Source organism: Oikopleura dioica, chromosome 2, assembly GCF_907165135.1.
Source record: "Oikopleura dioica chromosome 2, OKI2018_I68_1.0, whole genome shotgun sequence".
NCBI classification, from domain to species: Eukaryota; Metazoa; Chordata; class Appendicularia; order Copelata; family Oikopleuridae; genus Oikopleura; species Oikopleura dioica.
Window position 1 is genome coordinate 1,076,427 of NC_137292.1, and position 27,957 is coordinate 1,104,383.

General features: G+C 40.5%; 5 protein-coding genes and 1 long non-coding RNA gene across 7 annotated transcripts; 3 read left to right on the forward strand and 3 right to left on the reverse strand.

Annotated features, from left to right (window-relative positions):
* The first annotated feature begins 239 nt into the window (after nt 1-239).
* Nucleotides 240-6,947, forward strand: LOC145700683 (hemicentin-1-like). Of its 2 annotated transcripts, XM_081778006.1 has the most exons (12): nt 240-996; nt 1,091-1,403; nt 1,711-3,568; nt 3,760-4,131; nt 4,219-4,513; nt 5,137-5,254; nt 5,326-5,640; nt 5,710-5,907; nt 5,970-6,220; nt 6,262-6,467; nt 6,509-6,623; nt 6,666-6,947. In XM_081778006.1, the coding sequence occupies exons 1-12, from the start codon at nt 319-321 to the stop codon at nt 6,714-6,716; spliced, it is 4,770 nt and encodes a 1,589-aa protein (XP_081634132.1). In that variant the 5' UTR covers nt 240-318; the 3' UTR covers nt 6,717-6,947. The 2 variants fall into 2 exon arrangements, with proteins under 2 accessions (XP_081634132.1, XP_081634133.1); XM_081778007.1 differs by lacking the exon at nt 5,710-5,907.
* Nucleotides 6,948-9,348: 2,401 nt separating this feature from the next.
* LOC145699602 (uncharacterized) lies at nt 9,349-10,113 on the forward strand. The gene is made up of 2 exons (XR_014134045.1): nt 9,349-9,512; nt 9,556-10,113. It is a non-coding gene; the product is annotated as an uncharacterized LOC145699602 (long non-coding RNA).
* A 3,611-nt stretch (nt 10,114-13,724) lies between these two features.
* Nucleotides 13,725-15,771, reverse strand: LOC145698825 (uncharacterized). The gene is made up of 7 exons (XM_081776044.1): nt 14,973-15,771; nt 14,823-14,923; nt 14,700-14,780; nt 14,418-14,659; nt 14,229-14,379; nt 13,989-14,186; nt 13,725-13,924 (listed from the first exon to the last, which is right to left on the reverse strand). Exons 1-7 carry the CDS (start codon nt 15,751-15,753, stop codon nt 13,754-13,756), a joined length of 1,725 nt encoding a protein of 574 aa, XP_081632170.1. The 5' UTR covers nt 15,754-15,771; the 3' UTR covers nt 13,725-13,753.
* Nucleotides 15,772-17,279: 1,508 nt separating this feature from the next.
* On the reverse strand, nt 17,280-18,054 carry LOC145699040 (uncharacterized). The gene is made up of 3 exons (XM_081776290.1): nt 17,934-18,054; nt 17,652-17,888; nt 17,280-17,607 (listed from the first exon to the last, which is right to left on the reverse strand). The coding sequence occupies exons 2-3, from the start codon at nt 17,877-17,879 to the stop codon at nt 17,326-17,328; spliced, it is 510 nt and encodes a 169-aa protein (XP_081632416.1). The 5' UTR covers nt 17,880-17,888; nt 17,934-18,054; the 3' UTR covers nt 17,280-17,325.
* On the reverse strand, nt 17,930-22,045 carry LOC145696288 (uncharacterized). Its single transcript, XM_081773297.1, has 7 exons — nt 21,537-22,045; nt 21,222-21,496; nt 21,039-21,182; nt 20,912-20,994; nt 18,316-18,441; nt 18,175-18,277; nt 17,930-18,131 (listed from the first exon to the last, which is right to left on the reverse strand). Exons 1-7 carry the CDS (start codon nt 21,900-21,902, stop codon nt 17,930-17,932), a joined length of 1,299 nt encoding a protein of 432 aa, XP_081629423.1. The 5' UTR covers nt 21,903-22,045.
* Nucleotides 22,046-24,060: 2,015 nt separating this feature from the next.
* Nucleotides 24,061-27,914, forward strand: LOC145696297 (uncharacterized). Its single transcript, XM_081773311.1, has 9 exons — nt 24,061-24,082; nt 24,126-24,398; nt 26,052-26,350; nt 26,392-26,623; nt 26,675-27,106; nt 27,146-27,385; nt 27,424-27,478; nt 27,520-27,754; nt 27,796-27,914. Exons 1-9 carry the CDS (start codon nt 24,061-24,063, stop codon nt 27,904-27,906), a joined length of 1,899 nt encoding a protein of 632 aa, XP_081629437.1. The 3' UTR covers nt 27,907-27,914.
* The last annotated feature ends 43 nt before the right edge of the window (nt 27,915-27,957 follow it).

Genomic DNA, 27,957 nt, shown 5'->3' on the forward strand with positions numbered 1-27,957 from the left:
TTTTTGAATGGAGTACCGATTTTGCCGGGCGGCGAGGTAGAAATTGATCCAGTATCAAAGGAAAGGAATTATATATAAAAAATAGATATAAAAAGGAGGGTAACAAAACTGATCGCCTATCTATCAGAAATTTAAATCTTTACGCTTTAGTCTGCGCACCAAAAAACTTTTTTCAGCCTGTCAATTTCTTTTTTCTTTCGATGAGAATTACTTTTCAAAAAACAAATTCCAAAAAAGGATTTGGTCGTCAACTTGGCTCAAGAATCTCATTCTGGCGAGTACAGTTGCGTCGCAGAAAATTCTGCTGGTGTTGCGAAAATGATTCTGGACGTTGACGTCTATGTTCCGCCCCAATTTGTTAAGAATTTCAACACGAATGTTGAGCTGTTTGAGCATGGCTCGGCAATTGTGACTTGCGATGCTTCTGGATCTCCTCCTCCAAGTGTGATTTGGCAGCGATCGGGAAGGCTCCTGAAGGGAAATGGAAGTCCAAGGCAAGAAGGCGCTCAGCTCATTTTCGAAGATGCCCGAATCCGCGATGCGGGAAGCTATGTCTGTCTCGCCCAGAACTCCGCCGGAACTGCTCTTCTAGAGGTCGACGTTTCCGTCCTTATCCCTCCTAAAATCTCCATCCCTCATCGATTCACCGCCACTGCTGGTTCTCCCTTTACAATGAAGCCTGAGACTGTCCGCGGCCTCCCTGGCCCAACTTTTAGCTGGAGAAAAGATGGAGAAAAATTGTTTTCCGACAAGTACAGAAATGTCGACGAGACTATAGGAAGAATGATCTTTGTTGTTCTCGAGCCTGAGGACTCGGGCCGTTACGTTATCAAAGCGGAGAATAAAGCGGGCTTCGATGAAGTGGAAGTCTTGCTGACAGTGTTGGAGAAGCCGAAGATTTCAGTGATTGGAAAAGATGTTGACAGGCCGCTAGAAATCACGAAGGGAGAAGATTTTAGTCTGATGCTGAATCTTATTGGATCTCCAAGACCTCAGGTACAGCTCTTTTGATAATCGAATGACCTTCGAAAGGGTCCATTTCTTCGCTTTATGTATTCGATAATGGTATTGATCGTAAAATGGAATTCAGGTCACGTGGATGCGAAATGGCGTGCGCATCGGAAACAATGCTCGTAGAATCGTTTCTGAGTCTGGGCTGAAAATCACAGCCGTGGACTTCAACGACGAGGGAGATTATTCAATTTCCGCCAAGAACGCTGCTGGAGGATCTTTCCTTTCATTTTCAATTATCGTCAATTCCTCACCAAGAATTGTGATGAGCAAGCGTCCCCTTGTCAGGCGGCAGAAAGGAAAAACACTGGAATTGACATGCGAGGTCGAAGGAAAACCAGAACCAGATGTTATGTGGCTTTTCCATGGTGTGTCGATATCTGATAGGAACGGTTTTGTAAAACAACATAGGATAAATATGATAATGGTAATGGGCCGTTTTCGCGCAAAAATAAGCATTCAAGGCAGCTGCTCATTATCATATTTTTCATAAACCTGATATTGCGGTCAAGAAATGATAAATGCGTATTTCGCGGAATTCCGATAATGATTTATATTTGTCCTAGTGAATCATATCCGAGCTACAGACTTTTTGTTGAGATTCTAACAAGCAATTTCCTCTGTATAAAATATCTTTTGCAAACAGAGAAAAATCTATTATGGTTTTCGCGAAATAATAAAAACCTTGAATCAGCAAAGATCTGACCATCGTGGACATCCAACCCGAGCAAGCTGGCGAGTACATTTGCCTGGCAACCAACAAAATGGCTGACGCAACTTCCCGCGTTCTCGTTCAAGTCGACACTCTTCCCTCCATCCGCGCTCATATCAACACCACGGCCAAAGCTGAGCTTGGCGAGCAGGTGACTTTCGACTGCCACGCTGATGGAGAGCCTCAGCCGAAATACTCTTGGACTCATAATGGAGTGGATCTGATTCCGAGTGATAAATACGAAATGACGGAAGATGGACGATTGACGATTTTCGACGTTTCAGCTGAAGATAGCGGAATGATCCGGTGCACAGCTCATAACTCTGCTGGTTCTGAACATGCTCGATTCGAGTTGAAAATTGAGCTGCCGCCTGTCATTCTCAGTCCCCCAGGTTCCCACAGAGTCGAGCAGGGTCTTCCTATTTCTCTCACTTGCGAAGTAGGCAATCTCGATGACGGAAAGATCAAATGGCTCAAGGACGGAACTGAGCTTGTCCAAGGCGAAACCTTAACAATCCCAAACGCGCAGTTGAAAGACACAGGCGAATACGAATGCATCGCTGAAAATGCCATTGGCTCGGATATTGCGTCTGGCAGCATTGTTGTCTGGCGCGATGGAGAATGGTCGGAATGGAGTCGTTTCGGTCCTTGTTCAGTTAGCTGTGGAATGGGGAGCAAAACCAGGCTGCGAATGTGCAACAATCCTGGGCCCGCGAATGGTGGTGTTTGTCCTAGCGGTTTGAGTGAAGAAACCGTTCCTTGTCGAAATATTCCTTGCCCGGAAGACGGTGCGTTGACCGAATGGAGTGAGTGGTCAGAATGCAGCGTTTCCTGTGGATTTGGTTATGTAACTCGGCAGAGAGATTGCATCCAGCCAAAGTTCAATGGTGCTCCTTGTTCTGGAACGCTTCTAGAAGAAAAGCCATGCTTAGACAATCCTGATTGTTTGACGATTTCTTCGTGGGGTCCTTGGGGAGCTTGGGAAGCCTGTGACGTAACATGCGACGGAGGGGTGCAAGTACGTTCTAGAGATTGCCCAACTGGAGATTGCCGCGGCCAATCGGTTTCTTCCCGGCCTTGTGGAATGGGAAAATGCCCAGTCGATGGCTCTTGGGGCGAATGGATGCATTGGTCCTATTGTTCAGTTTCTTGTGGAATGGGAACTCGAACTCGTGAACGCTCCTGCGACTCGCCTGCGCCCTCTGCTGGTGGAATGCTCTGCAACGGGATGGAGCGGCAGATGGACATGTGTACGACTGGCGAATGTCCGATTAATGGAAATTGGGCGGAATGGACTGAGTGGTCGGTTTGCTCGCATACTTGCGGTGGCGGATTCAGAAGAAAGTCGCGAATTTGCTCTGATCCTCCGCCGATAAATGGCGGAAAGTTCTGCGCGGGACATGCTGATTTTTCTGAGCGCTGCAACACTCGACCCTGCCCGGTTGATGGAAACTGGGGCATGTGGTCCGAGTGGTCCAGTTGCTCGGTTTCCTGTGGACGCGGCTTCCAAGTTCGCGGCAGAACTTGTTCCAACCCCCAACCAGCTGGGGACGGCCTCGATTGCTCTGGAATGGATTCGCAGCGAAAAGATTGCCACAACGAATGCGACATTCGAACGATGCGAGATTCCGAAGGCGTCATTCGCGGAAACATCAACGGAGTCGACCTGAGGGAGATAAAAATATCAAGCTCAGTGAAGAAAACTGATTATTCGAGCAAAATCCAAATTACGTTTGAAAATATTCCAATTGGAGTTAGACCGAGTATCAGATGGATAGCTACTGTTCTTTCGCCAATGGAGTTTTTGACGGCTTGGGAAGAGGAAGGAGCTCAAAATGGATACAGGTACTAAAGGACCCGGCGCAATTAAGATAATTTTAGAAACAAGCAATTTTATTGCTGAAATAACTGATTATATAACAACTTCATAAAAGCAATTATCCAATTTTCAATATTCAAAGAAACACAAATTATAAATTTACATTTATAAATACACCTTTATGCGCATAAATTCCTATCTAATCTATTTATTGTAGCCTCACTCAAGGAAAACTTCAAAGAACCTCTCAAATCGAATTCGCAACCGGCGAGGTACTCCGAATCGCGTGCAGACTTACGCACATAACTCGAGGCCGGCATCATTATACGATAACAATCTCTGGAAATATGCCGCATATAACAAACCGAAACGCAATTGTCTTTGATGACGCAGTTGAGGAATACGTCCAAGTCTCGCGAAATATGCTCTACGGTTCGAGCTCGAGGACGGCGAGCTTGGATGGCATCGCGTTCCCGTACTTCGTGAATCACACCGTAAATTATGATGAGCGCTACGGGCAAATGCCGTTTCTCAGCCAAATCCTTGATCTTTCGCGTTTCAGCGTCACCTTTTCCAATGATCCCAAAAGGTAAGTTTCTTGTCATCATAGTAATTTTTACCGGGAGAAACGTCAGCCGAAGATGACTACCTTTGAGATGACCACTCTCTTTCTTAGCTTCACCTACTCCGCCGAGGCCAACATCTACCCGAACGAGTACGACGTGTGCCCAGAAGGCTACGAGTTAGACCTCGTCTCCGGAAGATGGTGCAATGACGTCAATGAATGTGCCCAAAATGACGCCTGTTCCGATGGATGTGTGAATACAATGGGTTCGTTCCTGTGCACTTGCCCGGATGGATACGTGATAGACTTCAATGGAGAATCGTGTCTTGATGTTGATGAATGTACCACTGGAGAATTCGAGTGCGGAGCGGGTCTATCTTGCGCAAATACTCCGGGTTCTTACAAGGTAAAGGAAGAATTTTTATCTTGCCAGTAACATATTTATATTCGCAAAAAGAATCTTGGCTCTCAATCGCTAAAAGGCTTTCATAGCCCGCTATATTTTTATCCATCAGAATATGTCTGACCGACGAAAATACTGTATTGAAAGGGGATTATTCTCAGACGATATGGATATATTTAATATGATACAAAAGCCTATTAGATGAAGGCAAGAATCTTATCCGTATGATAGACATGTATGAATTAAAATATCTTATCTTTTCGCTTGAAGCAATAATTGGTGCGATAATATTTATATTCTGTATATTTGAAAAGATTAAAAATACAGATGAGGAAGTGATTCATGATTCTATATATAAAATTGCTGAATGGAAAATATTTTATCCTCCCCTTCCGAATTTACGGAGAGAATTTCGCTCGAGATCAATTACAGCCCGGGCGACTCAGACTCAAAACTGTATAATCAGATTATTCCAAAGTGCCTCACAATTATCGTCCATGAAAGATTAGTACAGATGGTTACGGCATTGATCTAAACTTGTGTGTAAAACGAGCAATTTACATTCTCTCAGCCTCGTTCCCTGGAGAATTTGAATTTCGTAACATTTAATTTTCACCCGTTTTCAGTGCGTTCTCCCATGTCAACCTGGAACCCGACTCTCCGAAGACGAGTCATTCTGTGACGATGTGGACGAGTGCTCCGAAGGGATTCACCAGTGCGATCAAATATGTATCAATACTCTCGGTAAGAAAGGGTGTTATTCAAGTTTAAAAAAATACGAAATAAAAAGTCCATTTTTTATCAACAAATCTCAGGTACATACAAATGTGGCTGCAGATCGGGCTATCTCGCCATCGGCGAATTTCTTTGCGAAGATATGGACGAATGCCTCCTCACCGGCCGCCGAAAAGCCTGCTCAGACAAACAGACATGTCAGAATACACCAGGAGGTTATCACTGTACAAACGACTGTCCTCCCGGCTTCGAGGGTGAAGATTGCAAGGACATTGACGAATGCGCTGATGAGAATCTTAACGATTGCCGGGGCGATCAAACTTGTCTGAATACGGAAGGAGGATTTCAGTGCACTTGTAAAGAGGGATTCAGACTTGTTGGAGGAAAATGCTTAGGTAGGGAGTTAATTCTAGACTAACCCGCTTGTAATTGCACGCAAAAATTAACCGCATGTTCACCCTTAGACGTGGACGAATGTGAATTATTCGATCCCTGTCCGCACCGCTGCTTGAATACTCACGGCTCGTTTCACTGTATTTGCCCTCCCGGTGGGTGTGATGGCTTCTCACCTGACCTTCAAGCCATCAAAGTGTGCTATGATGAAGATAATCCTGCATGTCCTTGTCCGGAAGGATATCAACAAATAATGAACAAATGCTATGGTAAATATATAAGCATGAAAACTTCTCTCTTTTGTTCTCAAATCGATAAATGAATTAACTAGACATCAATGAATGCACCGCCGACTATATCTGCCAACATGGATGCACAAACCTACCAGGAGGTTATCAGTGCACTTGTCCAATCGGATATCGCTTGGCGGAGGACGGAAGGACTTGTGAAGATATCAATGAATGCGTCAAGGGGGATATCCAATGTGGAAGGGGAAGGATGTGCTTTAACAGACTTGGAGATTACACTTGTATTGACACTCCTTGTCCGGTCAACTACCACTCTGATCCTGCTACCTCTCAGGTAATTTCAGCCTATTTAGTCTTTCTTAACCTGATTTCAAGTGCACGAGATCATGCAGAGGAGAAGGATGCGAAAACCGACCAGTCTCAATCATCGAATATCGTACCCTCGCCCTGCCTAAGGGTATCCAGGAAAACGAAGACCTACTTCTTCTCAAGGCTCTTACTGAAGATGGCAGAAAACATCCGGATACTCGATTCTACATTTTGACGAAGCAGAATCGAATGAATTTACCTTTCTCGATCAGGTACTTGAATGAGCTATTTTTGATTTTTTACCCATTTTTAGGCCGGAGAATGGATCAGGAATTCTCTACACAAATCAAGCTCTTACCCACCCTAGAACTTACAATATGAGAGTGAGGGCTACTTCTCTCTCGCCCGAGGGCAAGATTGAATACCAGGTAAGCCTTTTTCTTCCAACCCATCTTCAAACCTGATTCTAGAGCACATTCATCATCTACATCTCCGTGAGCGCCTATCCCTACGGTGGCTAAAACGCTCCCCTCTCCATCACACTTGCTTCTTCCTCCTTCTACAATCACCCGGCGCTTGTAAGATAATGAATTCAAGATAAACTGCATCAGCTCTGTATCTACATTTCCCCGTCTGCACAAAATTGCTTGTCTATCATTGCCCAGATAACAAAACAATAGTCTTTCGAAAATATTTTCTTAGTCTAGCACAATAAAACTGTATATAACTTCAAAAATGACGTCGCAAATAAAATGACAAGAATCTGTCGTAAAATGGTTTTTACTGTCATTTAGCATTAATTTTGACCTTTGACGTTGGGAAACGAGAATTTCAAGCGATTTGGTCGAAATTTGGACCTTTTGAAAAAAAAAGAAATTTCAAGAATCGAATAAAATCTGCTGACCTTTGACCAGAAATGACGAAAATCCTTGTCCAAGGAGGAAGAGCAAAATGTCAAAACAGTGTCAATAGACGTCAAAAATTCCATTCCCGCTCATTCCAGATTAGTAATTTCGCAGATCATGACCTTCAGGAAGCTTATTTTAGCATCGAAATTCGATCAAGGCTCGCTGAAATAGATTTTCTTCAACAAAAACGAAAATGAAGAAGAAGCGGATACCGCGAGTTGTAATTATTCTGTGAGCTCATGGGACCACGAGACTTGGGGTAAATTGTGTTATGATTTTCATCACGCCTTTTTTTTTGAAATCATATGAATCGACTGAACTTACTTTTCAATTATATTGCCATTTTGGATCTATTTTTTGCTAATTTTATGGTTTTTACGAGTTTAAATGTCAATATTTATCGAAAAAGGGGAAAAAAATATTCGAAAAACAACATTTATATTTACAAATATTGACATCATTTATTAACACTGAAGCAATTGTACATATAATATCATGCCATTAGCACAGAAGGCTTTTAAATAGTAGGTACTACCTAAGGTAGATTAAATAAGGTACTGTAAACAGAAATGAGAAAGGAGGAGGCATAAAATAAATAATGAAAAAAGTAACAAATATATAAAAAAAAGCAGCTTGGGATGCGGAAAAAAGGCGGCAATCGTTTCAATTTCAATATTGGCAGTTGAATCTTGTCAGGGCTCTGTAAGTCTGAGCGCTTGTAAGTCTTCTGCTCTGGCGGCTGATGAGATTGCACGGAGAGTAGGAAGAGTTTCGGCTGAAATTCGAACGGACTTGGTTTCTGAGCTGGACTCTGTTGTGGAGTGTATTGTGGTTGTTCATCATTCTGTTCCAGTAAATCAAATCTCGGGTTTTTCTGATCAGCGGCTCTTCAACAACCTTATCAGTTTCGTATCCTGCTGTGAGGGCCTTGCAAATAGCAAGTTGAAAGAAGAAAACAATTATTTGGGCGGCTTTCATTTTTAAAATCTTTAAAATCGTTTTTTTTTCAGAGTCGGAAATTGGTCTGCTTGTTACGGAGAGCAACGCCTATTTGAAGGAGGGGGAGGTTACTCGCGAGCGACATCAGATGTTGCTTACGGACAAAGGAGAATTCGGCGAATCTGGGATGCCCTCTTAAAAACCCTGTTTTGATTTTAATTGCTTGCTTATCAAAAATAAACGAAAGAACTTGAAAGTGAAATCGAATACTGTACTGGTCGTGGTTTTATCCATGTGGCTTTGATTTTGCGACTCTAAGCGTTTCGAATTTCAAGTGCGACTGTTTTAAGGACAGATTTTTCGCAAAGCAGTTAAGAGAGAAAGATCGGCATGAAGGTAAAATTAAAAAAAAAACCATTTGATTTCAGCAATGTTATTTTTTAAGTATTTTCTTTTTGTAATCGGAATTTCTGGATGGCATAATGATGATACGACATCATATTTTTATACCACGACGATATACACAACAACAACGCGAGAACCAACAACGACAACACAAGGTTCTACCACTTCGCTCTATTTTGACTGCGGAGGAAAAATAACATCAGCGCAAACAATCACATCTCCTCTTTTCCCGCTCGTCTACCCGGACCAGGGTTCGGTAATTTGAGCTCAAGCTAAAACTCATATTGGCTAGACGCTCAAATTTCCTCAAATTGAGAACTCAAAGTGACTTGAGAAATCATTTTGAGAAGATTTGAGATTTTGAGAGTTTTGAGTTTTATGGAGATTTGAGAGTTTTGAGTTTTCAAAACTCAAATTAAGCGAGCGCTTCCTTGATTGGCTCATGGATCGCCAGAATTGATTTCTCATCTCTGAGTTCTCAAAACTCAAATTAAAAAACGTGAGTCTCAAGCTTTGTTTCCTTGAGTTTTAGCGTGAGCTCAAATTACCGAACCCTGACCCGGACTTTTCGCGCTGCACATGGAACATCGAGCTAGATTCTGGCTTCGAAATCGTTCCGAGCGTTTTCTAGGTTGAGCAACACTGGAATAAAATTTGCAGCTTTGATTATCTTGCCGTAGCTACTGACGGGGCAGAAGAATATTTTTGCGGATCAAACTCTGGTCATATTTTTTTCAAAGGCCGCAAAGGTATATCAGATAAAAAGCAAGTTAAAAAGAAGAAGCACAGTGAAGTTCGAAAATCAGACTTTTGGTTATACAACAAAGGGGGTTTTCCGAAATGGGATGAAGATTAATTATTGTTTCTTTTTGAAGAATAAGTAATTATTCTGATTATCGTTCGACAACATCGTTCATCCTTGTACAGCATTCTTTTCCTGTCAAAAGTGGATCCGCTACTATTACCTTCAAGTCTGATTACGATCTCGGTTACGATGGCTTTAGTTTCGAAATTATTCCTTTTACCAAGAAATATTTCAAACGCCAGATTCAAGCGGAAATCAAGGTACTTTGGATCTTCAAGAACGTCGGAAAATAAATTAATTCAGGCGATTATTGCGCTCCTGCCGGGTGTTCTACCTCGATTCAAGGAACGATTTACCGCTAAAATGCGACGAATAATGAGCAAACTAAAGTCGCCCAAAGAAGAAACCCTCTGTTTCGAGGAAAATGGCTTCAGTTCTAAGCAAGAAATGATGATCAAACCTGACTTCGTTCAAATAGGCTTCCTTTGCGAAAAAAACATCAAATTAAACGAAGCAATCAACAGTTTTGCTGCAAACTATGCTTGTGATGGCGGAGGAAAGCTCTTTCAAAATGTCATTCGAAGAGCAGAAAAAGCAAGAGATTTCTTTATCAGAAAACAAAACTGCTGAAAATAAGTCTGATTTTAACCTGTTTTCAACAAATTTAATCCGAGTAATTAAGTTTCACCGCCTCTTTTTCCCTCGAAACGCTAATTGTAATCGAATCCGATCCTTAACTTCTGATTGATTCATATCAGAAGTTCGTCAGCCCTCCTCTGATTTCAAAAATATCATCTGCTTAAATCATAAGAAGCCCAAGACACATTTTTTTCTGCTGACGCAAAAAGAAGTTCGAATACACTCACGCTCGACGTTTATTTTTCCAAGCGATATTTAATGAGAGCGTACGTCCCAAAAGAGCGTACGTCCAAAAGAGCGTGCGTCCTCTCTTTCTCTTATTCTCAATCAGGTGTCGTTCTCTTTCTTTGTCTCAGACGAACTCGTCTTTGAAGAGAAAAACTTTGAGGAGAAACAGAAGATGTTGGCATTTTGCGGGGAGGAGTTTCAATGTTGAAGAGAATAATTTGTTAAAGACTGATTTCTAAAGAACCGGCGCATGGTTAATTTAACCCTATCTCGAGCGCGAGCACACGGCGATGAGCTCGCCCATCTAGAGAAAAAATGTAATTTCATTCTCTCCCTCTCTTGTCTGTCCTGGGGGCAATAATTGCAATAAAGCTAGTCTGATAGACGGATGAATAGAAAATGAATTGATGAATGAGAATCATGCATGAGGATAAATGGTTTTATTCTCTAAAATTTCAATGACAATGAAAAAAGTAGATGATAGATAAAGTTAACGGTGAAAACATGAATAAAATGAAAGTTGAAATGATAAATGAAATGCGAAGTCGAAGCGTTTTCAAATGCAAAATTTGCAGGAGAAAAATGAACCAAAAGGCTTACGATGAAGAGGACAAATAGGTTTTTTACAGAGCTTGCAGCTAACACCTGTTATTTTCCCTTTGAGCGCTCTAGTGGGGCAATAGTAACACTTGACACGCATTTTTTTGTAGGGCGTTTCAATCCATGGCAATTTAGAAGATGAGACAGATTGAATCTGAGGGAGTGATAATGAAACAGAAGGGATTTGAGCTTTTTTGCCGAGAAATTCATGAGCAAGAGAAAGTAAAAATTGTCGATGATTATCACTTTTAACTTTTGCTTTAGTTCTTATCTGATATTTTTTGAAAAGAACGTAAACGTTGAAAAAGGCCATATCGAGCACGTTACAAAGCATTTTTTTCGCGAAGTGAGCGTAAGATCCCGCAAAATTTTTCGACTCGAAAATGATTGAATATCGAGCGAGGCTCTGATCAATCGAGTCAACCCCGCCTTAACAGGGATGTGGATAAAGATCTATCAGAAACTGCAATAAAATTCGCTGAAATTACGCAATGTTTCGTTTCATCTTCAAAAAGCAAATTCGTGATAAAATCATACACACAGGCGCGGAGATCCTTCGCGGACGTAGAAAGTGTGACTGTGTGCATGTCTGATGAGTTTTTGTACATGGAAAGTCCTGTTCTAATAGGCTATTCACGGCTGGTAAATTCGCGTCCTAAAATCTGTCGAAAAATTTTAGTGCGCTAAAATAAGTGCGCGAATTGATTGTGTCGAGACCAGGGCTCTAAACAGACTAGTCCGGGCTCGGACCAAGAATAATCAATCAAAATTTCCCAAAAATCCACATCCCTGCTCCCATATTCCGATTATACAGAATAGCAACAGGAGGTTTCGCCTTCCCATCGAGAATAAGACTAGCATGGGGGAGATTCGAGTATTCGTGCATAAGATCGAAGGCGTTGGTAATGAAAACTACAGGTTTTTTCGAAACCTTATCGTAATAGGCGCAAATATCTGTAAGGGACCCAAAAATAATATGATTTTCTTGAATTCATTCATTGAAAATTCAGTAAGCAAGCCATTCTCCCACCAATCCCACCTTAGAACAATGGAACATGTGCCTAACCTCAGCAATTTATTGAGCCCCAGTCCAGTGTTTGAAAAAATGATGATCGCGAGCCGCGAGCGAGCTAAGCGAGCGAGCAAGCGCTCATTCTCACTCACTCACGTAAAATTTCAAGGCCACTGCTCGCGCTCACTCACTCACCTAAAAATTGGGAGATCTCTGCTCGCGCTCATCCGCGCTCACGGCCTTTGTCGGAAAAATAACGTCCGCGACGAAGCATTTTAAGATTCGCGAAACCTCTCACTCATGAAAAAATTTTGGAGCTTCTGCTCGCGATAAATAAACAATAGGTAACTAAAGGCTATCACTAAATTTTTAAGGGTGTTAGAGAGGGCGACAAAAATGAAGCGAAAAAATAGTTTTTCGGCATGAGGAATCCGAATCCGAGGTCAAAATTTAAAAATTCGTAATTTTCAAATCCGTAAATTAAAAATTGAAATCCACCCAACCTGTGAGAAATTCAATACTCTCTCGAGAGACAAAAAAATTATCCATCGCAATACGGCCCCCAATATTTTTACAACGATTTGGAATAATTTTAGAGAAAAGTTCACCAAGGCTAGAGTACAATTTGTGCTCGGCGTCGAGATCCGGAATGGCCGACAAAATACAGCCATCAGGTCCAGAAAGCATCTGAACCTGATGACCGTATTTTGCCGGTTTCTGCGGATTATATTTGCGCATTGGATCTCGACGGCCGAAGCTTCGACGAAGCGATTCGTCTAATGAATGAAATTGATTGCCCCAATCGAAAGAGCAGAAATTAGCAGAAACTTGATTTAATAACTGAACAAACGGCCAAATTTTTCTTCTCGAATTTATGTGACGATGCTCATTTCCGGGATAAAGAACATACTCATCTTCACCCACATCTAATAGAGATCGAAATTTTTTGAATCTTCTAAGAGAAAGTAATTTATATTGTTCGAGATTTTTGTGATATTTGACCGCATCTGAATAAAAATCATCCATTCCTTTGCTTTTGCATCTTTCAAGGGCACTGTACAATAACATTCCGAAGCCGCGTTGCAGCTCCTCCATGGTGAACAAAGGATCAGAAGGAAATTTTTCCTTTAAATTCTGATTTGTGCGATTGAGTATTGGCAAAAAAAATCGCTCGATTCCGTACGTTTTATCAAATAGTTTTTTTGGGGACTTATAGTACTGCTCTGGAATAATTCGCGGCTGTGGGGGAGGATGAGAAGGAATGGAAGAAGAAGAATTCGGCTGTTGTAGCAGCGTGAAGTTCAGGGGAGGATAACGTTTACCATCTTTATGACTTTCCACGGATTTTTTGAATTTCAAATACTCCTCATTTGTTTGAAAACAGACTTGTTCTATCTCTTCTTCGTCACTATAGAGGCATATAATCTTAGATCAAAGGAAATAGCGACTGAAAGAGTGGGAAGAAGAAAACTTTGAGGAATGGAAAAGAAAAGCCACGAGAAATGAACGTATTTTTTTTGAAAATTTTTAATGCCTTCCTACTAGAATCATCGTCTGAACAACCATAATCAATTTCATCGTCTTCTCTGTCAGAATGGACTTGAGATTCAGTCAAAAGAACGCCTTCGAAATCTTGCGCTTCCATAAAGCTAAGAACTATAAGCACAAAAAGTAATTTCAGTGTACCTTTTTTGATAAAAATCCTCTCTGGTACTCTACTTTCAAGAAGACGAAGAAAAAGTTAGAGTACTAGAAGATTTATCAGAATTTACTGTCTTATTAACAGTCTTACAGACCAGTTTTATTGAAATCATTGCCCTGCGCACACATAAGAGAGAGAGAAAAAATGTCATTTTTTCTCTAGATGGGCGAGCTCATCGCCGTGTGCTCGCGCTCGAGATAGGATAATTTTGAGTGCTCGAGACAGGGTTAAAAGGAAGTGAACATCATTTATGAATTTATTGAAAAAGTTTTTTTTTTAATTAATAATACATGTATTCATGCAATCAGAGAAATGAACTTCTAGAAGAAGAAAAAGCTAAAAGCAAAAAAGAGTAAAAATGTTGAAAAATTTCCTGAGGCTCCGGAATTGATTGAAGCAAGCTGATCAGAAAGAAGGATGATTGTCTGACCGTTGATAGTTTCTTCTCGTGTTTTCGCATTCTCTGGGACGATGACCTCGACATTAGCGCCCTAAATATCAAGAAAATAAATATGGCAAGCATATTTTCGAACTTTGACTCAGAGGTAGACTAACCGTAATTTCAACGAGATCCTGAGTTTGAAAGACTGATCCTTTTTCATCAGCACTTGATTTTCTTTTTCTTTTTGCATTTGAAGGATCGTTTGAAGCGAGCCAATTTACGAAAAGGGCTTGATTTCCAATTCCCGATCCACAGTCAGTAGCTCCCATACAGAATTCCGTGTCATTTTCGATGCACATGATAAGCTCAAACTTTAACACAACTATTAGATCGAACAATTTCAAGAAACAAACCGTAAAGAAAACATTATTGGAGTTTTTGAATTTAAATGCAGACCATTCAATATCTCTTCCCCATGGATAAATTATGTTTCGACCTGTATCAAATGGTGCTTTAAGACAGCCATCGCTCACAAAATGAAGTGTTTTTTCTCCCGAAGATGGACTTAACATGTTGAGGGTTATTTTGGTTAGTTTTCCTACCCAATCCAGATATTTTCGATTCGAAATTTCATGGCACCAAGTAAATCATTCGCAAATAAATTCGTCCAGCCAACGTAGAATAAATCTCCTAATTTCAAAATTCCATTGTTGATTTCGCAATAATCAAACGGGGACGTAAAAAAGAGTGATTCTGATATTGGACAAGATAATAGTGCTGGTATTACGGAGCTGTCCAATGTCAATGTATTGTTGACTTTTAATATATCTGCATCATAAAGTTCCTTAATTTTATATGTAGTTCAAGCATTGACAGATAAATACCGCGATTTCTTCTACTTCTGTAACACCTCTGTATTCGCATTTATAGTTGAAATCGAAAAATGATTCGATATCATCATTTCCCTTAAAAAATTCATTTATAATAAAAAACCTCAAGTCGGATACAATTAATGTCTCCTTGACTTTTCCAGCCAGGTTAAAGTCTATGACCGATTTGTCAGACGAGTCTGGATAATTCGGGACAACACCGCATTCGTCGAATTTTACTTAAATAACAAGTTGAAATTCTACTTGAAATTGACCTTAATTTTATACTTTCAAAAGTAGTTGATCCTTGATCGGCAACATTAAATTCACAAAGAGGGTCCCCAGAGCTTCCAAAGATTAGCGTTTCGTTCCATTGTTCTCCTCTATTCCAATGTGAGTCGAAACAATTTTGATCTAAAGTCACAACAAAACTGTAATTCGTACAATCGACTGTTGCGAAATGAGCTTTTAAGCAATTTGACGACGTGGTTGAAGGCATGATTGTATTTGAGTCTGTTATAATTGATTCCGTTTTAAATATAAACGTAGATGTAGATGCTGGTATCGTTGATGCCGTCGTTGATATCGTCGATGATGCCATCGTTAATTCCGTGATGTTAAGTTTAAATCCTTTATATGCATCGAACTCATCCGTTTGAAATACAATTCTAGCTGAGCCACCATCAATGTTTTGAGTTTCGAAGAAGGTCCCGCAATATACGCTGATTTCGTTGAATGTAACGGAATCAAATTGACACTCGAAGGAATTTTCAAGTTCGAAGTCAACTTTGACAATGTTAAAGCTGACAACATTATCTAGCTCGATTATCCATGTGCAGTTGAGATTCCCGTAGTAGTAGCCACGCTCATAGCCAGGAGATGTTATGATTTGAGGCTCATCTATTATTCCTCCACATTCATCCAAAAAGATTTCGCCGAAATTCCAGCCTAATAACTCGGGTGGTGCGGTAAGGTTCCCAAATTCTTCGACAAGACTTCTGTAGTCAAGATTGGATTCAAAGTCTAGCCGGAATGAGCATATGACATCAGAATCGAAAGAGAATTCCATTCTGATGAAATAATAGTTGTAGTCAGAAAAAATATCCAAAATCAACGCCTTTTTATTCGAGTTAAGAGGAATTTTCCATTGATTATTGATAAAGACATCAACAATAAATTTAAATATTGACTCTTTTAAATTTAAATTTAAATTTGACTCTATTTTGTTTTTCAAAGTAAACATCAGAATTGAAATCTAAGAGGCCTACTTCCCAGTCAAAGGTCCATACAGAAGTAATCTCGACGGCAATTATTTCCTGATTTGTTGAAGAGCTTGTTGTCTGCGTTTTTGACAACTGAAAAAATATGAAAAATTTTAAAAGATTCACCATTTTTTCTCTCTCATCTGATCAAAACTTTTGTCGCTGGCACAGAGAGTTAAAATAACGATGGCAAGATAAAAGAGTCGTTTACAACCTTCCAGCAGAACATAAATTTCATGACGCCATATAATTACGGTGCCATCTAGTTCTGCGGTTTTTGAATCGTTAAAAAATTCAAATGCAATTTTCTGATAATAATATTCCAAGAAAAAAAGGGCTCTATCTTTGTTTCGGTAGCGCCGAGTCTTGAGTAAATCAAATAATGGTTTAAAAACTGTTTTAAAAACACTGAGATTTGAAGAATTTGAAGAGAGAAAAAGAGCGTGGTCTAAATCGTTCTCATATTATTTTTACCAACTCAAGTTTTTTATGTTAAGGATATTCTTTTATTGTTTATGAAATCACCAGCGATCTTGGAGAACGCTGTAGCCTCAGGATTTAGCAAAAGTGGGAGAAGTCTTTGATTTCCTGTCGATTAATAGTTTGGCTTTGTATCAGAAACGAACAAACCTGGCGATTTTTTCAAGAATTGTATCTGCCATATAAAATCGGAAATATTTTTTGGTGCCGAAGATTGATATTTAGGGAGAAAATGAGATAAAATAATTAAAAATGAATGAGAACAATTAGTGTTATTCTTATTTTTGCATTTATAAAAATCCTGAAATATATATTGGGAGCGATCATGTCTCGATTAGCACTCAGCGGGATAAAGACAAAGAAGAAATCAAAAATATCTCGGATTATTTGTACAAGCATTATGATTTCAAAATGGATCTTGATCATTTCATCAATTATATAACAAATAACGAAGGGAGAAAAGAAACACTCAACTACAAGTAAAGAGACACCGTAGGCAAATCTGTTCGAGTAGATATTCGTAAGTTCAAATCTCTTTTGTAAATATGTATTTCTAAGTTTCATTCTTTGGAATAAATTCGACCGACGATTTGAAAAAATATGAGCAAAAAAAAGCCTCCACTTTTTTCATTGGCGGAACAGACACTTTCGTTGTTGACGACAACGATGCTCAAATCTCAGAATATCGATTGATTGAGAAAAACTTCAAAGTAAAAATCTCTACGTCGAAAATCGAGAGCGGCTGGAAAAAAATTATCGTCAAACGAAAATCGAAGAAAAATGAAAAAATAACTGGAGAAATTCAGCAAGTTCGTGATTTGCCGTTTTAGGAATAAACAACTTTGATTTTGCTACCACCAAAACGAAATTTTATTTCATCGAGAAATTTAACCACAGATTTAAGCAGCTGGAAGAACAGGCTTTGACCAGAAAGTTTTTCCTTCAATCAAGCAAGAGCGCTCGAGATCGGTGTATTCGCGAGCCTCAAGATAAGCAGCGCCGCCGGTGAGCAAGCAGTTCTCTTCGGTAGTGAGGAAAGAGACCTTGTCAAGGCCGGTGAGCATGATTTGAACGTCGTCGGACGCAAGGTTTTTGGTTGGAACGCCCTTGACGAACTTCCATGGAGTGTCCTTGGTGACGACTTCTGTGAGATCGAAGCTGATTCCGATTGAAGAGTATTTCTAGAAAAATACTTTCTAGCGAAAAAAAAACTATAAAGACTAACCGCAAAGGACTTGTAGTGAACATGTTCCAAATCGTAGATGTCGATGCTGTCGATGAGTGTGATGCCAATTCGGCCATCTTCCATTGCTCTCATGAAGTCCATTCCGCAGACGTCCTTGGTCCAAACGAAGAGGCCGGAGTAGAGATTTTGTCGAATATCAAGTTTGCCATTATTACGAAGCTTCATGGCCATAAGAGAGCCTGCTTCAGATTTGTAAATGTATCGCATTCCTCTTCGCTAAGAAAAATATCAGCTTATTCGAACAAGAAAGAAATATCTTACTCCTTTCCATTCAGGCTTTGGAAGGTCCAAGTCGTCACAGAGTTCCTTCTTGAAATCGCAGACAAATGATCCTTGAGTATTTCAGGAATTTTAGGAATGCAGTAGGAGTAGCCATCGCCGCTAAATCCTTCGTTGCACTCGCACATGCCTTCATCGTTGCATTGGGCGTGTTCGTGGCAGTCGGTGCAGTTTGCGGATCTTTATATAATTCGTTAGGAAAAAATTGAAAAATGATACTTACGCGAAAATAAACCATTCAGAGTAGTGAAATTTAGTTTCCTCAATTGGTAGATCTTTGATCATTTCGTTGAATCCCCAATTGGCGAAGAACAATCGGACCGGACCTGGGGTAACGTATCGTGGCCAAATCTTATCACCGTACTGAGCGATCGCTTTTCTCTCCTCTCTTCGCGAGCTTGTTGACGCTCCGAGGGGGAAAGTTTTCGCATTTCTTCTGGACTTAGATCAAGGTCTTGTTGAGGGACAGGCTCTTCGTTTTCCATTAACCCTGGGGCCAGGGTTTGAAATCTGAAAATTTCGCGTGAGCACGAGCACGCGTGAGCACGTGGGTGCTCAAAATTCAGTGAGCATGAGCACGCGTGAGCACGGGGCTGCTCAAATTTCAGTGAGCATGAGCACGCGTGAGCACGAGATGCTCAAATTTTCGTGAGCATGAGCACGCGTGAGCACGGGGATGCTTAAATTTTCGTGAGCATGAGCACGCGTGAGCATGCTCATTGAGCTCACTCACGTGCTCATAAACAGCTCATGCTCACGTGCTCATGAGCAGCTCATGCTCACTTGCTTATGAGCTGCTAGTGTGCCTAGAGTATTTTCAAAATTTTAAATTAAGGGTAATGGTATACATCGGCGCGGCGCTGCTCTCTCGATCCGCGTTCCGCCAGAACCTATTTCTCACGGAGCCGTAAAATCTAAACGGATAAAGATTTTTTCAAAATTCAAAAAGATTCTGAATAATCAAAGTCTTTTCTACTAATACAGCAAAATTGGTAATGATTGTCAAAGAGGAACTATCTGAAAATTGCCAGTTTCCTTCAAATGACATTTTCTTCGATATTTCTCATCCAAAATTTTTGAAAATTACACTGTCTTGTGGAAAATCGTCAGCTCTACAAATCCTGTTTTTCAGATTTTTGTTTAAAGCTTTTATTAATTTCACATCGCAATTTGTAAAGAGGGCTACTTCTTCTCGCGCCTCTCCGCTCTCTATTTCTCACGCAATGACCTCACTGCGCTGACTTCAAGGGCGCATATTTAAATCCGAAGACCTTAAAACAAAAATCTGAAAAACAGGATTTGTAAAGCTGACGATTCTCTACAAGACAATGTAATTTTCAAAAATTTTGGATGAGAAATATCGAAGAAAATGTCATTTGAAGGAAACTGGCAATTTTCAGATAGTTCCTCTTTGACAATCATTACCAATTTTGCTGTATTAGTAGAAAAGACTTTGATTATTCAGAATCTTTTTGAATTTTGAAAAAATCTTTATCCGTTTAGATTTTACGGCTCCGTGAGAAATAGGTTCTGGCGGAACGCGGATCGAGAGAGCAGCGCCGCGCCGATGTATACCATTACCCTTAAAACCATAATAAAACTAAAATCTTGGATAATTTTAAATTTAACAACAATGGGTGAGGGCGGGGTTGGGGACGTTACTGAGATTGATCACCTCAAAGGTCCTAGCCAATGTCAAGCCCCTTAAATTAAGAAATCAAGGAACGGGGCCGAGACGGCCCGAAGGGCCGTCAAGCCCCTTAAATTAAGAAATCAAGGAACGGGGCTGAGACGGCCCGAAGGGCCGTCAAGCCCCTTAAATTAAGAAATCAAGGAACGGGGCCGAGACGGCCCGAAGGGCCGTCAAGCCCCTTAAATTAAGAAATCAAGGAACGGGGCTGAGACGGCCCGAAGGGCCGTCAAGCCCCTTAAATTAAGAAATCAAGGAACGGGGCCGAGACGGCCCGAAGGGCCGTCAAGCCCCTTAAATTAAGAAATCAAGGAACGGGGCTGAGACGGCCCGAAGGGCCGTCAAGCCCTTAAATTAAGAAATCAAGGAACGGGGCTGAGACGGCCCGAAGGGCCGTCAAGCCCCTTAAATTAAGAAATCAAGGAACGGGGCTGAGACGGCCCGAAGGGCCGTCAAGCCCTTAAATTAAGAAATCAAGGAACGGGGCTGAGACGGCCCGAAGGGCCGTCAAGCCCCTTAAATTAAGAAATCAAGGAACGGGGCTGAGACGGCCCGAAGGGCCGTCAAGCCCTTAAATTAAGAAATCAAGGAACGGGGCTGAGACGGCCCGAAGGGCCGTCAAGCCCCTTAAATTAAGAAATCAAGGAACGGGGCCGAGACGGCCCGAAGGGCCGTCAAGCCCCTTAAATTAAGAAATCAAGGAACGGGGCCGAGACGGCCCGAAGGGCCGTCAAGCCCCTTAAATTAAGAAATCAAGGAACGGGGCTGAGACGGCCCGAAGGGCCGTCAAGCCCCTTAAATTAAGAAATCAAGGAACGGGGCCGAGACGGCCCGAAGGGCCGTCAAGCCCCTTAAATTAAGAAATCAAGGAACGGGGCTGAGACGGCCCGAAGGGCCGTCAAGCCCTTAAATTAAGAAATCAAGGAACGGGGCTGAGACGGCCCGAAAAGTCCCACTCGCAGAACCCTTACCCCAAGTTTGACTTATAAACGCTTATAGAACCTTCCAATTTGAGTCGTTAACGACTGTGAGCACGTCTTAATGTGAGCTTAGAGCACGTGCTCACGTGCTCATGAGCACAGAATTTGCCCTTCCAGAGATCCATGAGCATGAGCTCGCGTGAGCACGACTGTGCTCTATAATCGGTGAGCATGAGCACGCGTGAGCACGAGGGGCCTAGAATTCTGTGAGCATGAGCACGCGTGAGCATGCTCATCGAGCTCACTCACGTGCTCACGTGCTCGTGAGCTCGTCAGATTTCAAACCCTGCCTGGGGCATCGGCGTAGTCGATCAGGTTCATTTTGAAAGTGATCGCTCCATTTTCATCGCAGCTACTTCCGTCAATATATGATCTTAAATAACGTTTAATTTTCTTTTTATTTTCTGCGGCACTCACTTCCAAGTCCAGTTGGCATCAGGGTTTTGGTACTCAATCCAAAGATCCCACTCAAAGTCCATCCAGTGGTAGAGTTGAGGGCCGAGAAAGACGGGCTCGCCGAGCTCATTGATCATTTGCATCGATACTTCGTGAGTAACATTGCTTTAATAAATGATTAAAAATGATGAACTAAAAACTTACTTTGGCAAGATTTCAGGAATATTGTCCATGGTGACGGCGACTGGCGCGAGTTGGGTAACATCGTAAGTTTCTCCTTCTGTGTCAAACTCTGGGAAGAACTTATTCCCTTGTCCGTCGACGATCTCATAGGCGAACTGATAGTAGCCAGGTTCCGGTACGACCATGTCGTAAAAACCAGTCGATCCATAATCGAATTTTACAACGTTATCTTGAATTTCTGGCCAGAATTCCGGAGAGACAGGTGCATCTGAGGGACCAAAACTGATCAAATTTGCCTTAAAATATAAAAGTCAAAGACTTTTGATATAGATTTACCCTGGCGTAGATTTCCTGTTTGTGATCATAATCCCAAATGTAGGATCCGTTGGCGTCTCTGAATTCGAGATATGGAGCTGCTCTTAGCTCATAGCCGTGAAAATGGGTGGTATTTGTCCACTCGAACAAGTAGAGGTGGTCTGGAACAACGCATTTTTGATCGTTGTACATGTCGTAAGAATCCATGCTTGTGATGGTTCCAGCAGGGCAGTCGCAAATATACTTATCATAGTGTGGAATAGGGCGACAAGATGCTTCGGCTGGACATTTATTCAACCCATTTAGACATAAATTGTCTTCGTCAAGTGGATAGTAGCCGTTGATTTTGTCGATATCTTCATTTGATACTGGAAAATCTCGAATCATCTTTTGGTGATATCTCCGTAGATGTACTCATCCCACATTGAAAAGCTCCCATCTGCCAATTTGTAAGGGAGAAGATTTGAGACACTCTTCTTATCGCCATTCCAAGTGGTCTGGAATTCCTCGACAAGGAAGTGATAGTTTGCATTTCCAAGCAAACTTTCATGATAGCCCGCGCCGGCGAAGTCGTAACCGGATCGTGTGAAGGCTGGTCCGAATCCGAGGATATACATGGCGAAGTGGTTGACTTGGGAGTAGTCGTGGAAGGCGCAGTCGGGTCGCATGTACCATTTTTGCTTGCCGCCGATTTTGCCGATGTAGGAGGCGCAGGCGCTGAGGAAATCATCGTTCTCCTCGTTGACGATCTCGATATGGTCTGGGTACAAATCAACTTCGTCTTGATAGATCTCGACGAATTTGACATTGAGTTTCTTGTTCATCTCGCCGAGCTTCCATCTGATCGCGCTAGCAGAATGTTCTCCTAGGAATCCATCGTACTCGGTGTTGTTGTAGCCGAAGTCGAAGAAGTAGGGAACGATGAATTTTCCATCAGCGTCGTCTTGATAGCCTCTCCATGGGGGAAAAGTTCGTTCGAGAGGAGAAGAGCAGGCTGAGCCGTCATGATTGAAATGAAGGCCGGACGGGAGTCGAGGATCTTTCTAGAAAAAGAGATGAAAAATCTTTGGAGAAAAATCTTACCAGCATTCGTTCATACTGGCATCCGGAAAAGACCATATCACCGTACGCGGTATCATCATTTGTCCGTGGCCCGGGTGCAACCGCTGCGTGAGCATTCTCTAAAAGGACGAAAAGTCCCGATGAAAGCTTCATCTTTTCTTTCAGAAAAAGACGAAGTGATGGCTTTTTCTTGCGACCGGCTTTTTGAAGTCCGAATGTGGCGGAGCTAAAGCGCGAACTCGTCGGATAAATATGATAAGAGAGAAATTTCGATCAGTCAGCTTTTCTTCGCAAATTCGGTTTTTAAATTAATGCTTCGATAGATTAGACTCTAATCATATGAGACCGGCGAAAGCTTTCTTTTTTGAGCAATAAAAATTTTTTCATAAAAACAAAAACCGCAAATTTTTTATCACACATAAAGTCGTCTCACAACAGAATATCAATCCGAGTTTCAAAAATAAAAAAAAATACAACTTTATTTTGATATTTTGGCTAATTGAAATCTCTAGATTCTAGAGTCTAGAACGCTTTGTTTTCAAAATATAAAATTTTTAAACGACGAGATTCGACGACATTCGACGACATTGTCAGTGCGCCCCGCAAATTTATTGATATTAAACAATATTTATAAAATCCTCTCAATAAGTTTATTTATTTTGTCTTCAAGATTTGCCGTAACAAAAAGATCCAGTTTTTCGCTGCAGCAATTTAACCCTATCTCGAGCGCGAGCACACGGCCATGAGCTCGCCCATCTAGAGAAAAAAAATGTCTGTTCATTCTCTCTCTCTCTTGTCTGTGCTGAGGGCTAGGGTCGGCGCCGACCACCCTTTTTCACGGTCGGATCGGGATGGGTCACCCCCAAAATGACCGAAATGAGGCTTGCGATGATCAGGACTGTTTTATTTACTGTCTTACAGACCAGCTTTCTTGCAATTAATGCCCTTTGCACAGACAAGAGAGAGAAAGAAATGACATTTTTTCTCTAGATGGGCGAGCTCACGGCCGTGTGCTCGCGCTCGAGATAGGATAATTTTGAATGCTCGAGACAGGGTTAAGATGGTAGCAGCTGACCGAGCGCCTCAATAAAAACCATTATTTTTGTTAATCTTTATCCGAAATTATCCGAGATAAATTTCCAGCTTTATTATTTTGAAAGGATAAGCTCGGCTAGACGAAAAATCGTTTATCTCCATGGCTTAGCTTTTTGGACTTTCGAAAATGCGGCTATATAAGTCTTATTTTTTCCGTAGAATCAATTTTTAAGTTGACGATTGGCAGAGTTTGATTTAAAAATATTTGCTTCTCGACTTGAAAATGCCGCTTTCTTTCGGCAGTCTTCGCATTTTTTTTTCGCCTGAGATAGGCATTCTCTATTTGTTGCAGATTATTTGTCAATAAAACGTCAGCTCTTTTGCTTCACGTTCAGTTGCATTGAAAATCATTTCAACAGGTTGCTTTTCTATTTTGAAGCAATCAACGATGATAACGAGATATCAGAGAGGTGCTCAACCAAAATCACAAATCTTTTGGTAAATTTTTTTAAGTATTCATCTTCTTATCTGCATGCAGCGCGTGGAAACCCAAAACAGAACCCAACTTCAATGATGGCAGCTCTCGTATCGAATGCAAAGAAGGCGATCGCTTCGACGGAACTTGTGAAGATCTGCAAGTTTGTATTGATCAGGGACTCTGTGATCATGGACAAGATCCATGGGAGAACGCGATTTGTACAAGCTTAAATGACGAATTGAAGTGCTTCTATCAATCCGACTTAAAATATAGTGTATTTGGATATGATCATCGGCCATGCGAAAAAGGTTTATTCAAAAAGTGCATTCGGGGGTACTGCATTGCGCTGCACTGCGCCATCCGGTTCGTAATCAATCGGACAGATTATGAGTCCAACTTAGTTTACTTAATTAAACCCGTTCATTGAACGACCAAAGGGAAGAATCTTTTTAAAAGTCTTAACAAAGTCGAGGGTTGGGCCACGCAATCTCTATGGATCTCTACCGATTTTATATACAAATCTTAATATAGTTAAGAACAACTCTACTGGTAACCTTACTGCTGGCATTGAGAAGTGCTTCCCGATCATTTTGAGAATATAGGAACCCGACCACGGTTTAAAAAATCACGATTTTTGAAAAATTTTTTTTGGTCCTTATATAGTTCTGGTGAAGAGTTGAAACTTTTATGAGAAAATAAAGAATTCATCTTTTTTGGGAAATTTGGAAAATTTCCAAAAAAAAGCAAAAAAAAAAGGTTTTTTCATTTAATTATAAAATTTTTACTTGCTTTGGATCAATTTTTCCTCAACGCATAAAAAAAAGCTCGAGGTCTGTTCTTTTATAATCTGGAAGATTAAGGTTAATTCTCAGTCTTAAGGTTTTCTAAGTATTATCTCAAATTAGGCCTCATTTTCAAAAAATCAACTCAACTTTAATGAGCTCTGTTCGAGACCATGCCCCTTATATAGATATGTGCTCAGTTGAAAGGCTGTCCATCAATAAATTAAAATTAATAATGATGAAGCTAAGATAAGTGGATACACGACGTTTAGCACAAAGCGACGTTTGGAACAAACGACGTTTGGAACAAAGCGACGTCTGGAACACTGTTCTAAACGTCGTTTTATTCCAGGCGTCGTTTTATTCTAAATGTCGCTTTTCAGTCTGAAACGCGTGGGCGCCCAGAACGAATTAGATTGAAACGAGAACAAGTTATTTGCCTGAGTTTTCCTCAAAATATTAATTTCATAAACAATATAAATTCGATAGAATAACAATAATGATTATCTTATGATATGTTTACCGAATAAATATATTATTAAACATATATGTATGTGATTTATATATGTAACTTATTCAAAAACCCGAAAAAATCTGATAAGAATAACCTCAAATAATATTGAATGATATTTAAATGACTCAGAAGAGTGAAAACCTCGTCGGTTTGTGGAAAACGTCGTTTTTCAAACTGATTCTAGTCCAAATCAAATTTTTGAGAGCGCCTACGCAATTCTTAGGGAAAAGCGACGTTTAGAATATAACGACGCCTGGAATAAAACGACGTTCAGAATATTGTTCTAATCGTCGCTTTGTGCTAAACGTACTTGTTCCAAACGTCGCTTTGTTCTAAACGTCGTGTATCCAAGATAAGTGATCTTAATTTTGAGTTCGATCAAATCCGGTTTTCGGTAAAATGCGAAATAAGGGACCTTTACCGGTTTGTTTATCCATAGAAAACTTAGAGCCATGAGTCATGGCCCATGACCTAAAATATAATAATGTGAATAAATTTATTGGAAGTGATAAACAATAAGATTTAAGTTTAAAAAGGGCCCCCCTTAATCTTGTTTTAAAGAATATTGGTCCGCGCGAGGCCATTTCGGAACAAACCGTGGGGGAGCTCTTGAAGATTAAATTTCTTACACGTACGTAAAAACTCCAATAAAAAACATATTTAAGGGCGTAAAACGGTTTTGGAAATATTCAATAACGACTTTTTCACTTATCGTGACTGTGAAGGGATAGATGAATGCTTAGCAAATCCCTGCGGTGAAAACTCATTTTGTATTGATCGTTATATCGGATATGAATGCTTTTGTCTTCGTGGATACGAATATGATGAAATCCAAGGCAAATGTGTTGATGAGAACGAATGTAAATTTGGGTGGGACTCCTGTGGCATTTTTCAAAATTGCATAAATACTATTGGATCTTACGAGTGTCAATGCATGGAAAAATATCAATGCTTCTGCGATCCAGTATTATTTCTTGGTTTCCTTTTTTTTTATAAGTAATTCAGAAACACGAGTTTGATAATGAGCAAAGCGATTGTGAGGACGAACCATTTCCGGAAATAATTTGTAATGATAACCACCCGAATAATACCGATAATTGGACATGTGTTGATATTAATTATTGCTTTGATCATGGACTATGTTATGGAATGAATAAAACTGAGGCCGAACATTCTGCTATATGTGCTCATAATAATGACACCTTCCTCTGCACTGGTTCTTCAAAATGTGAAGAAGGTAAATGCCATTTTTTGACAATCTCAATAATGAAACTTTTTTTTAATTCAGGCTTCCTGCCAGCAGTTCATTTTGAAGGCTCCAATGTCATCAAAAGCTGCCTCGATATTGATGAATGTGTTCATGGCTTACACGATTGCGAAGGAGGCTCAAAATGTATTAACACTAATGGAAGCTATAAGTGTGATTGCAAAGAGGAACCATTAGAACCGTCTTCTAGTGATGGATGGGAAGTATGGGAAAGATACCAACAAGAATTCACCTACAACTATTTTTATCCCCCAACCTACAATCAAATGACGAAGAGTTGTGAGGAATACGATCATTGTACATCTTCTCGGTGCAGGAATGGTATTTGTTCAAACACGGGCTCAAAAGTGAAGCCGTATTTTGAGTGCTCATGCTTTCCAGGATACATAGAAAAGAGAGGATCTTGCGTATTTGACTCTTCTCTCACGAAGATTTGTGAAAGTGACGGACGAGGTCGGTTATTTTTCTAACTTCATCTAAGCGGTTTTTTAGAGTGTCAATACAGATGTATCGATGACAAAAATGACGGGTCAAGATGCCTTTGCCCTGAAGGATATATTGAAGTTAATGGACGTTGTGAAGATATAAATGAATGTGAGAATTTTTTAATTGCTCCTTCCGAAGAAAATTGTGTCAATCTTCACGGATCTTATCGAAATTTAAACATATCTGATTATTTTTTGGATTTCTGTTTTCCGGACGAACCAAACTACTATTCTTATGAAAGATCATGTAAGACCCTTTGTTCGAATATAAAAATCAAGTTTCAGCGAACTCATGCGATTTGATGACTGAATGTCCGCCATATTTTCCAGATTGTCCAAAGTAAGAATCATATCATAAAGGTATAATGTATCTTTATTTAGCCGCATTTCTTTCTATTTTGTAAGTCTTCTGAATATAACAACGCCACATCTCCAGTTCGTTGGCGAAATTGCCCCTTCAAAAATTGGTGGTGAATATATTGATCACAGCATCGATTTGTACAAAAATGAAGATTTGCCTGAAAATATGGAGAATATTAAAAAAATCGTCATCAATCGCCGGAATGATACTTACGCCGAGCTTTACTTCAATGGCACTTTACATCAATCTGACTTGGTTGTCAATATTTTTCTCTAAAAGATCATATTTTTGTTTAGGATAACTGGATGCCATATGTGATTTACACAGCGACAGATCAGAACACATCAAAAGTCATCCGAGAAGAAATTTTTTATTATAATTTTTTTGCGTCAAAATATGATTTCTGATTTAGAACAATTTTAACCCAATAAAATTCGATTCGTTTTGGTTTATATTTT